Genomic DNA, 14,762 nt, shown 5'->3' on the forward strand with positions numbered 1-14,762 from the left:
AACAAACGGGTGCCTGGGTGGCTCAGTCATTAAGCGTCTGCCTCCAGGCCAGGGCGTGATCCCGGAGTCCTGGGATCGAGCCCCGCATCAGGCTCCCTGCTCCGATGGGAGCCTGCTTCTTCCTCTCCCACTACCCCTGCTTGTGTTCCCTCTCTCACTGGCTGTCTGTCAAATAAATAAAATCTTAAAAAAAAAAAAACAAAGAAACAAGAGCTTTGAATGCCATACTAGACGAGTTGGACCTCATAGATATATAGGGAACACTACACCCCAGAACCAAAGAATACTCATTCTATTCTAATGCCCATGGAACATTCTCAAGAATAGACCATGTTCTGGGTCACAAAAAGAGGTCTCAACCGACAACAAAAGACTGAAGTTATTCCCTGCGTATTCTCAGACCACAACGCTTTGAAATTGGAACTCAATCACAAGGAAAAATTTGGAAGAAACTCAAACACTTGCAGACTAAGAACCGTCCTGCTCAGGAATGATTCAATAAACCAGGAAATAAAAATCAATTTAAACACTTTATGGAGACCAATGAGAATGAAAACACAACGGTCCAAAACCTATGGGATACTGCAAAGGCAGTCCTAAGGGGGAAATACATAGCCATCCAAGCCTCACTCAAAAGAATAGAAAAATCTAAAATGCAGTTTTTATATTCTCACCTCAAGAAGCTGGAACAGCAACAGAGGGACAGGCCTAATCCACGCACGAGGAAGCAGTTGACCAAGATTAGAGCTGAAATCAATCAAGCAGAAACCAGAAGTACAGTAGAGCAGATCAACAGAACTAGAAGCTGGTCTTTTAAAGAATAAATAAAATTGGCAAACCACTGGCAAGACTTATTCAAAAGAATAGAGAAAGGACCCAAATTAATAAAATCATGAATGAAAAGGGAGAGGTCACAACCAAGTCCAATGAAATTGGAAGTATTATTAGAAACTTTTATCTACAGCTTTATGCCAGCAAGTTAAACAATCTGGAAGAGATGGAGGCTTTCCTGGAAACCTATAAACTACCAAGACTGAAACAGGAAGAAATTGATTTTTTAAAAAGGCCAATTAATTATGAAGAGTTTGAAACAGTGATTAAAAACCTTCCAAAAAACAAAACGCCAGGGCCTGATGGATTTCCTAGGGAATTCTACCAAACATTCAAAGAAGAAATAATACCTATTCTCCTAAAGCTGTTTCAAAAAATAGAAACAGAAGGAAAGCTACCAAACTCATTCTATGAGGCCAATATTACCTTGATCCCCAAACCAGGCAAAGACCCCATCAAAAAGGAGAATTACAGACCGATTTCCCTAATGAATATGGACGCCAAAATCCTCAACAAGATCCTGGCTAATAGAATCCAACAGTACATTAAAAGGATTATCCATCATGACCAAGTGGGAATCATCCCTGGGATGCAAGGGTGGTTCAACATTCACAAATCTATCAGTGTGATAGATTTTATCAACAAGAAAAAAGCCAAAAATCATATGATCCTCTCAATAGATGCAGAAAAAGCATTTGACAAAATATAGCATCCTTTCCTGCTTAAAGCCCTTCAGAGTGTAGGGATAAAGGCTACATTCCTCAATCTCATAAAAAGCATCTATGAAAAGCCTATAGAAAATGTCATTCTTAATGGGGAAAAGCTGGAAGCCTTTCCTTTAAGATCAGGAACACAACAAGGATGCCCACTCTCGCCACTATTATTCAACATAGTACTAGAAGTCCTTGCAACAGCAATCAGACAACAAAAAGGGATACAAAGTATCCAAACTGGCAAAGAAGTCAAAATGTCTCTCTTCACAGATGACATGATACTCTATATAGAAAACCCAAAAGAATCCACTCCCAAACTACTAGAGTTATAGAGCAATTCAGTAATGTGGCAGGATACAAAATCAATGCTCAGAAATCAGTTGCATTTCTATACATGAACAATGAGACTGAAGAAAGAGAAATTAGGGAATCGATTCCATTTACAATAACACCAAAATCATGTGTTACCTTGAAATTAACTTAACCAGAGACGTAAAGGGTCTATATTCTAGAGACTATAAATCACTCTTGAAAGACATTGAAGAAGACACAAAAACATGGAAAAATATTCCTTGTTCATGGATCGGAAGAATTAACATCATTAAAATGTCCATGCTACCCAGAGCAATCTACACTTTCAATGCTATCCTGCTCAAAATACCAATGACGTTTTTCACAGAACTGGAACAAATAGTCCTTAAATTTGTATGGAACCAGAAAAAGCCATGAATCGCCAAGGAATTGTTGGAAAGGAAAAACAAAGCTAGGGGCATCACGATGCCGGATTTCGAGCTGTACTACAGAGCTGTGATCACAAAGACAGCATGGTACTGGCACAAAAATAGACACATAGACCAATGGAACAGAATAGAGAACCCAGAAATGGACCCTCGGCTCTTTAGGCAACTAATCTTTGATAAAGCAGGAAAAAACATCTGGTGGAAAAAAGACAGTCTCTTCAATAAATGGTGCTGGGAAAATTGGACAGCTACATGCAAAAGAATGAAACTTGACCACTCTCTCAGACCATACACAAAGATAAACTCTAAATGGATGAAAGACCTCCATGTGAGACGAATCCATCAAAATCCTAGAGGAGAACATAGGCAGCAACCTCTACGACAAGGGCCAAAGCAACCTTTTTCATGACACATCTCCGAAGGCAAGACAAACAAAAGATAAAATGAACTTGGAGGACTTCATCAAGATAAAAATCTTCTGCACAGCCAAGGAAACAGTCCAAAAAACTAAGAGGCAGCCCACGGAATGGGAGAATGTATTTGAAAATGATACTACAGATAAAAGACTGGTATGCAAGATCTAAAAAGAACTTCTCAAACTTAATACACGAGAAACAAATAAACAAATCATAAAATGGGCAGAAGATATGAACAGACACTTTTCCAATGATGACATACAAATGGCTAACAGACACATGAAAAAATGTTCAAAATCATTAGCCATCAGGGAAATTCAAATCAAAACCACACTAAGATACCACCTTACGCCAGTTAGAATTGCAATAATTGACAAGGCAAGAAACAACAGTTGTTGGAGAGGATGTGGAGAAAGGGGATCCCTCCTACATTGTTGGTGGGAATGCAAGTTGGTACAGTCACTCTGGAAAACAGAGTGGAGGTCCCTTAAAAAGTTAAAAATACAGCTACCCTATGATCCAGCCATTGCACTACTGGGTATTTACCCCAAAGATACAGACGTAGTGAAGAGAAGGGCCATATGCACCCCAATGTTCATAGCAGCATTGTCCACAATAGCTAAATTGTGGAAGGAGCTGAGACGCCCTTCAACAGATAACTGGGTTAAGAAGTTGTGGTCCATATATACAATGGAATATTACTCAGCTATCAAAAAGAGTGATTCCTCAACATTTGCTGCAACATGGACGGCACTGGAGGAGATAATGCTAAGTGAAATAAGTCAAGCAGAGAAAGACAATTATCATATGGTTTCTCTCATCTATGGACCATAAGAACTAGGAAGATCAGTAGGAGAAGAAAGGGATAAAGAAAGGGGGGGTAATCAGAAAGGGGAATGAAGCATGAGAGACTATGGACTCTGAGAAACAAACTGAGGGCTTCAGAGGGGAGGGGGGTGGGGAATGGGATAGGCTGGTGTTGGGTAGTAAGGAGGGCACATATTGCATGGTGCACTGGGTGTTATGCAACTAATGAATCATTGAACTTTACATCAAAAGCCAGGGATGTACTGTCTGGTGACTAGCATAATAAAAAATATTATTATAATAAAAATATAGAATGTATAGAAAAAGAACATATTATGAGCAACTATATGCCAACAAATTAGGCAATCTGGGAGAAATGGATGCATTCTTAGAGACTTATAAACTACCAAAACGGAAACAGGAAGAAATAGAAAATCTGAACAGACCAATAACCAGCAAGGAAATTGAAACAGTAATCAAAAAACTCCCCCAAAAACAGGAGTCCAGGGCCAGATGGTTTTCCAGGGGGAACTCCACCAAACATTTAAAGAAGAAATAATACCTATTCTCCTGAAGCTGTTTCCAAAAATAGAAATGGATGGAAAACTTCCAAACTCCTTCTATGAGGCCAGCATTACTTTGATCCCCAAACCAGGCAAAGACCCCATCAAAAAGAATTACAGACTGATATCCCTGATGACCATGGATGTCAAAATACTCACCATGATACTAGCCAATAAGATCCAGCAGTACATTAAAAGGATTATTCGCCATGACCAAGTGGGATTTATTCCCTGGCTGCAAGGGTCGTTCACATTCATAAATGAATCAATGTAATTGATAGATCCCATTAATAGAAGAAAAGACAAGAACCATATGATCCTTTCAATTAATGCAGAAAAACCATTTGACAAAAAACAGCATCCTTTCCTGATTAAAACTCTCCACAGTGTAGGGATAGAGGGAACATACCTCAACATCATAAAAGCCATCTATGAAAAGCCCACAGCAAATATCATTTGCAATGGGGAAGAATTGAGAGCTTTTCCATTAAGGTTAGGAACATGACAGGGATGCCCACTCTCACCACCTTTGTTCAACATAGTACTAGAAGTCCTAGCCTCAGCAGTCAAACAACAAAAAGAAATAAAAGGCATTCCAGTTGGCAAGGAAGAAGTCAAATTCTCTCTCTTCACAGATGACATGATACTTTATATGGAAAACCCAAAAGACTCCACCCCCAAATTACTAGAACCCATGCAGCAATTCAGCAATGTGGCCGGATACAAAATCAATGCACAGAAATCAGTCGCTTTTCTATACACTAACAATGTGACTGACGAAAGAGAAATTAAGGAATTGATCCCTTTTACAACTGCACCAAAAACCATTAGATGACTAAGAATAAACCTAACCAAAGAGGTAAAGGAACTGTACTCTAGAAACTACAGAAAACTGATAAAAGAAATGGAGGAAGACACAAAGAGATGGAAAACATTCCATGCTCCTGGATTGGAAGAATAAACATTGTTAAACTGTCAAGTGCTTTCTAATATGTCATCCCATTGGGATTTGGTTTCTTCATCTATCATTTTTAATGTGAAAACTGGGCTTGAACTAAGTACTGCCTATAGACTGCCTTTCTGAACCTGGCTTCCAGTGATGTGGTAGCATCCAGACCCCTGCTGGGAGTTGTTCCTACATGGCTGAATCTCTCTTCCACAGTCCCCAATCCTCTCTCTCTTGCCCACCTTCCCTTAGCCTTTTCTGGAGTTGCTCACGGAAGGCATCCTATTTGATCTCTCTTGGGACAAGTCGAAGTAGTCCTCTTTCTGCAGCTACCAGACAAGGTGGTGGTAGCTGTGCAGCTGCAGCTGATAAGAATAAGTTCCAGAAATAGCAGCAGGAAGAAGCAAGTCCCAGTCTTGGCCACCGAGTGTAGGTGGTGAGCCTGAACTTCAGATTGCACCAGGACCGTCTTAGGGCCTGGCAGCTGAGCACACAGAGCGTGGCTCTCTGCTCTCCACGCTAGTGGCCATCCATCCATCCTGTTCTGCTGGACCACAAAGTCCCTCTGTGGTTGGCATAGCCTCAAATCCTTGCCAGCTCCTTCCTACAGGACAGGAACCAGTTCTTCCAGCACCCAGGCTTTGGCACCCAGGCTCTGTCCTGCCTACAATGGGATACAAGGACATCATAGTGGAATTGGATTCTGGGGTGCTGCCCACCCAATTTCCACCAGCGGCCATAAAAAAGGGATTAAAGGACAGCCAAGCAATGGAAGAAAAGATCAGCAGAAGCACCAGAGTTAAGCTGGTTAAAAAGTCCTGAAACTCAGGGTCATGTGGGCCGTGACCAGAGAGGAAAAAGGGCAGTGGTGTCTTGGAATAGTCAGAGGCATTTGGCCCTAGAGATGGATTTCTCCAGCCCATACACAAAAGCATTTGGGACCTATGTTGCCCAGGGCCCCACCCAGGAGTTTCCTACTGGCAGATGAAAACGGTATCTGAGAAACATATTGAAGCATTTGGAGGATTAGTTCCTGAAGGCTGCTGTCCAGCCCTAGAACCCATTCAGAGTTGAGCAACAGCAGCCATGAGGCCTAAGTCCATGAAGCTGGAGCCAGAGAGGCTCCTGAGATTTAGGCTGTTCAATGCCAGCACCTGTATCTGGGGCAGCTCCTTCAGCAGCATCTCCAACTTCACTGAACTTTAGGGAAAGGAGAAAGAAGAGGAGTATCAAATGTGCCTCCCTAAAGACAAAAAGCCAATGGAGACAGAAACAGACCAGGAGGAAAAGCCTACAACTTAGAAGAGTTTCCAGCAGAGAAATGGGCAACACTTTCCAATCCTCCTGCCAGGGATGATGACTGCAAATTTCTAAGTTCTCTGGAGGGGAACCCTCAGCTATGAACGGCTACATCCAAGATCAGGCAGGAAATTTATTTGTCTTATTACAAGGTGGATTGGAGGAGAAAAAGTAGTAATGATACAAACATAATAAGACTTGAACATGCACTCTTAGTTGATCCTTAACCACGTGATCTATGCTATATATGTGGGATAATGTATTCTTATCCTTATTTTACTTATGAAGCAATGGAATGTCAAAAAACTTAGGTGACTTGCTAGATATCACAAGTAAAAGTGGTGGAGTTGGGACTACAGCCCAGGTTTCCTGCCTCCAAGTATGGTGGTCTTTCCACTACAGAAGTCCTGATGTAGGACTAAGAAAACATTTCAAGTGAAGTTTTACTGCTGAGTTTATGTCAAGTTTATGAAGAGAGCCTCAAAAGTTAGTTCAGGTAAAATATAAAGGAGGTGGAAAAAGTGAACTGGAGAATAAAACAGAGGAAAACACAGTAAAACAAAATATGAAATGTTGATAGTTTTGTGTTCAGAATATAGTGATGGAGGTAGGAGTTTCCATTGACCCCTCCTCACTGCTTTCTTATTCCTTTCCCATGGTAAGGCCTCCAGTTCCTTATTATGAGATGACCAGCCACCATATGTCCCCCTTCTAGGTCCCAGGAAAGATAGAGGCAAAAGGCCAGACTGGCAGAGAGAGATGGCAGCTAACAATAGTGAGAGCATCATCCTCCTGACAGAGTTGGTGCTTATTCAGTACCTCATGCCTTTGGCCACAGGAAGATTTGGTATTAAAAGATACAGACTTTTCTGTCTTGCACTTGAGTTCACCATGAAGATAACATGCTGGGGTGATCACATAAATGCTGGCTTTGGAAGCACTAAAGCTCCCTTTCCTTGACTACCAGATTTGTGTGTGCTTCAGAGTTCAGTGTTTTCAGAAGAGGACTGAGGAGAAGAGCCAAGGGCTGCATTGTCCAGATGATTTGACCTTGCAAAACTATCACCCTCATTGTGAATGTCACTCAACATACTTGATGCTGAGCCATTCTATTTCTCTGGACATTCCCTTGCATTTTATCTTTTATTTATTTATTTCTATAAATGAAAGGTAACTTTATTACTGAAGAAAAAAATGTACACAAGAAAATCTAGATTCTTTTTCCTCTTGCACTACTTTTTATAGTGAAGTTCCAGATATGAACTTTGAGGGTATTTACAAGGGTAAAATTTTCCTAGCACATGACCATTTACTGTGTGGTGGGCGTTTTTTCATAGAAATCATATACAGAAGTGGACTATATTCCTACAGTTTACAAGAAGCTTAGAACATTGTATTAACAGAAGACAGTATTTTACTGTAAAAGGTATTAAATGTGATATGATCTTGTGGCTTATAAATGTTTAATTACTTGAATTGAACAGGGGAAGGAAAAAAACAGCAAGACAGGCCTGGCTTTAAGATTTTTTTGTATTCGATTCCTTTTACTATTGCATCATCTCCAGGTAGCTGAAACACATAAATGACAACCGTAGAGGCCTGGCTATCCACTGACAAATGTAGGAATAATGTTTGTTGCTAAGGCATTATATGCTTCAGTGGCAGAACCTGGGTTAATGTAAAATTGTTTTTCATGCTCAAATGCTTCAAATTTGTGTGTGTGTCCTGAGATAAGACTGTCCGCATCAAACTGTCCCTGCAGCAGGGCTAAGCTGGCCATGTCTCCCATGCAATAACTTGATGCCTACCGATCAAACCAATTTTGAACTGCCCAGCAGTCACAACTTTCTGTTCTGCATAATTCAGATTCTCGTCAAAGACTACTCTCACAATGTGAACATCACTGGCCAGAGTCTTGAGATTGTCATAGCTCTCTTTGGAGCAAAGTTTTCCAGTACAGAGAATGTGCTGAATCTTTCCTGGCACGAGGAGTTTTTTAAATTTAGTCAGCAAACTGTTTCACTGGTGTGGGATGTGCAGGTAGGTCTCCATACCAACACTGACTGGAGAGAGAGCAATCTTCATCTTTAGAGGGGGACCCCTTCAGATATGGATTGAAGTACATAGTTGATGTGGTGATGTGGGAAGCATCCTGTCCCTGGGCTCTGCTCAGTCACCACAACCACTGCTGCCTTCTTCCAGGCTCCTCAGCAACCCCCTTGCATTTTAGAAAGGTTGTTTCTTGTGCTCACACTGCAGTCTCTGACTGTGTCAAATAGGATGTCCTGTCATTCTTGATATTCCTTTTCTTTTCTATTCTAGTATCTAGGAGATTTCAAAGCCTGAAATAGATCTCAGACCAAGGAGACACAATGTCACTGGGGCAGAAATCCTAGGAATACAGAACAAATCTGGACTGTGGAGCGAGTACCCTTTGTCCTTAGGAAATTTGTTTTGATGGAATTACCTGAGCCATCACTCAGATTGTCCACAAATGACAGTTCCTCGTTTGGCCAGTTAAATTGTGGCAAGCTTATACCCAGTGTTTCCCTTAATCTCTGCCTAGCCCCTGCCTAGCTTGAGGCCTCTGACTTCCCCTAGAGAGGGTCAGCATCTCTATGTAGGGGAGATTCTCTGTTTTTGCTTCTTTCCTTATCAGTTTCCACTACGTCCACAAAACTTATCTGGTACAGGGTTAGCGGTTAGTTTATTTTGAGCCGAGGAAATGAAGCTCAGTGGAGACAGAGTTGAAATTTCTCAGAGCAGAGGAAATGAAGCTCAGTGGAGACAGAGTTGAAATTTCTGCAACAAGGATATAAAAGCCTTTCGTCTGTGATTCTTTCCTCCACAATGGCCTATGCCCTCTCTCACACATAGGTGTGACAGCCAGGGCAGAGAGGAGAGTGCTTTGCTAACTTTGTAACTTCTCCCAAATCTGCATGATTTTTACTCTCTTTTACTTCTTATCAACTTTTTCTACTTCATAATTTCCTCTTTTCTAGTCTGGTTTGGGGATTTCAGTTCTCACTACTTTTGTATCATATCCTTCTGCCACTTGAAAGAAGAAGACCTTTCTCCATTTCCCAGGGGAGTTTTCTTTCTTCCTTGCAATAAGAACAACACACTAGCTCCACCATTTCCATGTCTTTCCTCTCCATCTTCCTGGTTAGTCTTAATATTAAGCTCCTTTGTGGCAGGAAGATTGAAACAGAGCCCGTAATCTTACCAGAGGGAATTTGACCTTCAAACCAAGGTTGGGAGTATAGAAGAGAAAGAAGAAGAAAGAGAATGATAGATTTCTAACCTAATGGTAAGGTCCTCTTTTCCAGAGGATATGAGCCATTAACAAACTTCAGGGAAGGAAATCGTGAAATCTGAGCCAGGACTGAGTTTGGGTAATTTAGTATTCCAAAGATAGAAAGGTTCCCCACACTCTGATTCATATCATGCTTGACATGATTCAAACTTTTTTTGAATTGCTTTTGCCTGTTTTTGGAGTAGCAATTACATAAATTTGATTACGATGATATTAAAATATTTTTTCATCATTCCAATCATTCATTTTTCTGAAGTATGGACAAGTTATCCTTTCTTGCTTGCTTTTTAAATCTTTAAACTTAGGCTAAGCATAATACCTTCCTCACAAAATTGCTGTGATAATCAGAATAAAATCTTATATATAGTATTATGAAATTGATTTTGGTTAATACTAGTATTTTTTACTTGGAAAGCTCTTTATCACTTACAAAACACTTTGACACAGTCTCTCAATTCATCTTCACAAATTCTGTGACAAAGTTTGGGTAAACGTTCTCATACTCATTTCATAGATGAGACTTAATGAAACCAAGTATGTCGTCCAAAGTCACATGAGTAAGCGAAGGAACCAGTTCTGTTGACTTTAATATTGGCAAGAATTCTGTGCCAATACCTTCTCTCTTGGAAACTATGGCTATGTTCTATGTAGCTACCCTCAGAACTGCATGGCAATGCAAGCCAAAGGGCTGGACTTATCTAATAAATGAATACCGTAGAGGAGGTATGCATGTAGGAGGAATGCTTATAGGAATTTCTTTTCAATTAAGATAATAAGGGGTGCCTAGGTGGCTCAGTCATTTAAGCATCTGCCTTTGCCTCAGGTCATGATCCCAGGACCCTGGGATTGAGCCCCGCATTGGGCTCCCTGCTCCGTGGGGAGTTTGCTTCTCCCTCTGCCTGCTGTTCTTCCTGCTTGGGTGTGCTCTCTCTCTCTCTCTCTCTCTCTCACTCTCTCTCTGTCAAATAAATAAATAAAAACAAAAAAATTAAGACAATAACTACATACATCACATGAAGATTTATGTAATAAATATTTGAAACTCAAAATCTATCCAGGAATCCAGAATTGTCGTATATATTAGACTTAGATTCAGTTGTGTATAATAGAAACCCAAGTAACAGCAGCTTATACAAGGTAAAGATTTGGGTTTTTTTTTCCCTCCACATATACACTTCCAGAGATAGATAACCCATGGCAGTCCAGAGGTAAGCAGTTCCAAGATACCACCAGGAACTCAAGCTCTCCTGGCTCTTGATAAATCCTTCTTAGTATATCTTTTCATCCTCAAAGTCACCTTATCATCCTAAGATAACAGCTGGAGCTGCAGACAGCAGGATAGAGGCCAGTCTATGTTCCACTTACATTTTTGATTGAACAGAAGTGTGCCACACATTCACCCCTATATAAAGGAGGCTAATTTTGATTTTTCAAACTGGGTACATTGCCACCAGAAGAGAAGGGTATTAAGGAGGGCACATATTGCATGGTGCACTGGGTATTATACGCAAATAATGAATCATGGAACATTGCATCAAAAACGGGATGTACTGTATGGTGACTAATATAACAAAATAAAAATTATATATAAAAAAGAATTGAGATTGTATTAAGCAGGAAGATAAGAAAAATGGATAGTAAATATGCAAGTAATACATTCTGCCATGCATGTATTGAGCATAAAATAAGAAAATGAATACAGTGATGGAAACCAAGAGCTAGGCCCTTTTCTCAATGATACCACTTTAGGAGGCTGATAGTCGAGCAAATATTTATATCCAAATAAACAGCAAGACAGAATGATTTAGTGGCTAGAAAATCCTTAAAAGACAAAAACAAAGAACAACAACAACAACAAAAAATGAAGCACTACAAAGCCTAGGATTTTAGTCAAAACTCATGAATGTGTATGGAAAAATTAAATACACATTTGTTTCCCAAACTTCAACAAAGCACCTCATGTGTTGCTCAGGAAAAATGAATGATTGTGATGATGAAAAAATATTTTAATTTCTTCATAATCAAATTTATTTAATTATTACTCTAAAAACAGGCCAAAAAATTCAAAAAGAGTTTCAGTCAAGTCAAGCATGATATGAATCAGCCTGTGTCCATTGCAAAAATCACAAGTGCAGTCTTATCTTTTGAACTGAGTAATCCATTTCTCTCAGGAAACTGTTCTAAGATAAAAACCCTGGAGGGAGAATTGATACATACATATAGTAGTCGTACATCCTGGATTTTCCGGGAGCAGTTTTAGGTTAGATGATGAGTCCTAACCTAGTTTGCAAACATCATCATGACAAATCTTTACAAGATTTAATTGAGATGTTAATTTTTGCAATAAAAGAATGGAAGTAACCGTACTGCATAACAAAAGGATTGGTGTGGCTGGAAGGAGGGTCTGAATCCCTGGATAATAATTCTAAGTGATCCTTATTGTGTAGTGGTGCATGCATTTTTCTCCTAATCCCCTTTCTGGAAATTCCCTTTCTTATATCCTGCAAAAGTCAAGCTACTTGGAAGGACAATCCTCCTTCTAGGAAAATATTGATCTCACCACATGAAACTTTACAATCCATACATACTAGTTGAATGGAAAATTAAAAGTTCCTAAAAACAATGTTTAAAAACTTGATGATAATATAGGAACAACTTTGATATATTAAATAAAGCACACGTATAAATGAAAATGTAAAGTGTATTGTATCACTGTAAAGTGATTGATTTCTGGATGCTTTTCGTCCTTAAAATTTTTCCTTACTGTTATTTTAATACTGTCGCAGCAACAAATAACAATGAACTGTCACTTATTTTTTTGAACTGAAGTAATTTATTACAAAGTAGATCATTTCCCTCTGCATTTTTTAGAAGGAGATATTCTAAAACCCAAAGGAGATTATCTAAAACCCAATTAATTGACCAATTAGGCCTTTGGTGAAACTTTACTTAGTAAAAATATTGACACTCAGAAAACTGTATTTCTGAATATTTTGATTGATGTTGTTAGAATTAGAATCTGCCCCTTAAGGAGCTTAGAAAGAGGTAATGTATAAGGAAAACCAACAACATATGTCTGAATATCATTAGGCTAGCACAGCATTATGGTCCTGTAGAAATTTTGGATAATTGCTTTAAGGGTTTATTTAGCAGTGGTGACCAGATCACCAAAATGATATAGTCAAATAAGAAAAGAACCATAAGCAGAAAAAAAAAATTTCTTTCTTTTGTTTACCAACAACTAAACAAACAAAATGACATAATTTAATTGATCCCAGAACCGTTAACCTAAATTATCAAATAGAACACAGAAATTTTTACAACAGGAGAACCATATGAACTATCCAGAAAACACCCAGATGTGTCCATTCCCTAGTTCATGTACACTCCGAGTGCCAAAGTAGAACCCAGTACTTCCATTTATCTATATAATCTGGCCACTCTGTAAGTATCCCCATGGATGTTTAATTTCAAAAGCTGACATAGTTAATATCACTAGACTTATATTTGAAGGTTTGAATAACTATATAATCCTGATTGCTTTTTGTGAGACTATACTGACCTGATAATGGAGGGATCATCTCGTGTATCTCGGGTTATGTCGAGACGCCCCAGAACTTTCCTCAGGGCTGCTTTTATCTCCTTATTCCGAAGGCTATAAATGAGGGGGTTGAAGAGTGGAGTCACCATAGCATAGAACAAAGTTGCAACTTTCTGTATACCAGCAGAATGCCCGAGTCCTGGGCTCACATACATGACCATCAGAGAGCCATAGAATAGTGACACCACAGCCAAATGAGACCCGCAGGTTGAGAAGGCCTTATGTCTCCCAGTGGCTGAAGGCATACGCCACACAGCCAATAGGACAAGTGTATAGGACCCAAGGATAAAAAGGAAGTTACCGAAGATAACTAATGAGCTTAGAGTATAGCACAGCTGTTGGGTTGTTGGAGCAGAGGCACATGCCAATGCAAAGAGTGGCCCTGGGTCACACACAACGTGGTCAATAATGTTTGGGCCACAGAAGGGCATCTGAGAGATGAATACAATGGGGGTCAGGAACCACAGAAATCCACAAACCCAGCAGATAATGACCAGTTTGGTACAGAAATGCCCAGTCATGATACTAGGGTAGTGCAAGGGATGGCAGATAGCAAGATACCGATCAAAGGCCATGACGGCCAAGAGGAAACATTCAGATGTTCCCAAAGAGAAAAAGAAATAAAATTGGAGGAAACACCCAGTAAAGGAGATGGTCTTTTTATCTGAGAGGAAATTGACCAACATCTTGGGAACTGTAGAAGAGACATACCAGATCTCTAGAAAGGAGAAATTCCCCAGGATTATGTACATGGGGCTGTGGAGTCGCCATTCACACCACAGAGCGCAAACAATGGCCCCATTCCCTGTTATGGTCAAAACATACGTTGTAGTGAAGAGTGAGAAGAGGAGGATCTGAATCTTCCACTCACAAGAAAAACCTAGGAGTATGAATTCTCTTAGAGAAGCAAAGCTGGAATATGGCTCAGAGACATTCATTGGGTCAGTAACCTGCAAGGTCAAGAGACATGTTATTAGCAGCTAGGGCTAGTTTTAAATGTGCTCCTTTTTCAGAAGGAAGAGAAGACAATGAACATGGGGTCATTTTTCAAAAGAATCATCAGTTAGGAAGAGAATGTAGTCTACTTGTTCTTGGTTATGTACTCTGAGTTTTGGACATAGTAGGTAGCTGGCTGCACGGAAACAAACTTTGCCTGCTTCTGAATCTCTTCCTCATTATGGTACCATGATAGAACTAGGCAAAGTTAAACCCCCCCCCCCTTTTTTTTTTTTTGAGAGAGAGAGAGAGAAAGAGAAGGGGGGGAAGGGGCATAAGGAGAGGGAGAGAGAGAGAATCTTAAGCAGGCTCCATGCCCAGCATGGAGCCCAATGCAGAGCTAGATCTCACGACCCTGAGATCATGACCTGAGCTGAAATCAAGAGTTGGACACTTAACCAACTGAGCCACCCAGGCACCCAAGTTAACTTCATTTTGTAAAGCTTATTATTTTGGAGCAGGGATGATGTACAGTAGTTTCTGGATAGCATATAACACAAAGTTAACAATTAAGACATGTACTAGTTTCTTTTC

The 14,762-nt window shown here is 39.9% G+C and overlaps 1 protein-coding gene and 1 pseudogene across 1 annotated transcript; both read right to left on the bottom strand.

The window, feature by feature from the left end:
* Positions 1-6,080: 6,080 nt before the first annotated feature.
* LOC148110189 (vacuolar protein sorting-associated protein 29 pseudogene) lies at positions 6,081-8,400 on the bottom strand (annotated as a pseudogene).
* Positions 8,401-13,183: 4,783 nt separating this feature from the next.
* LOC148110190 (olfactory receptor 11H12-like) lies at positions 13,184-14,264 on the bottom strand. The gene has a single exon (XM_087861368.1). The coding sequence runs from the start codon at positions 14,168-14,170 to the stop codon at positions 13,184-13,186; it is 987 nt and encodes a 328-aa protein (XP_087717494.1). The 5' UTR covers positions 14,171-14,264.
* Positions 14,265-14,762: the final 498 nt, after the last annotated feature.

This window comes from Ursus americanus, chromosome 4 (genome assembly GCF_024610735.1).
Source record: "Ursus americanus isolate L20-20 chromosome 4, mUrsAme1.1.p, whole genome shotgun sequence".
NCBI classification, from domain to species: domain Eukaryota; kingdom Metazoa; phylum Chordata; class Mammalia; order Carnivora; family Ursidae; genus Ursus; species Ursus americanus.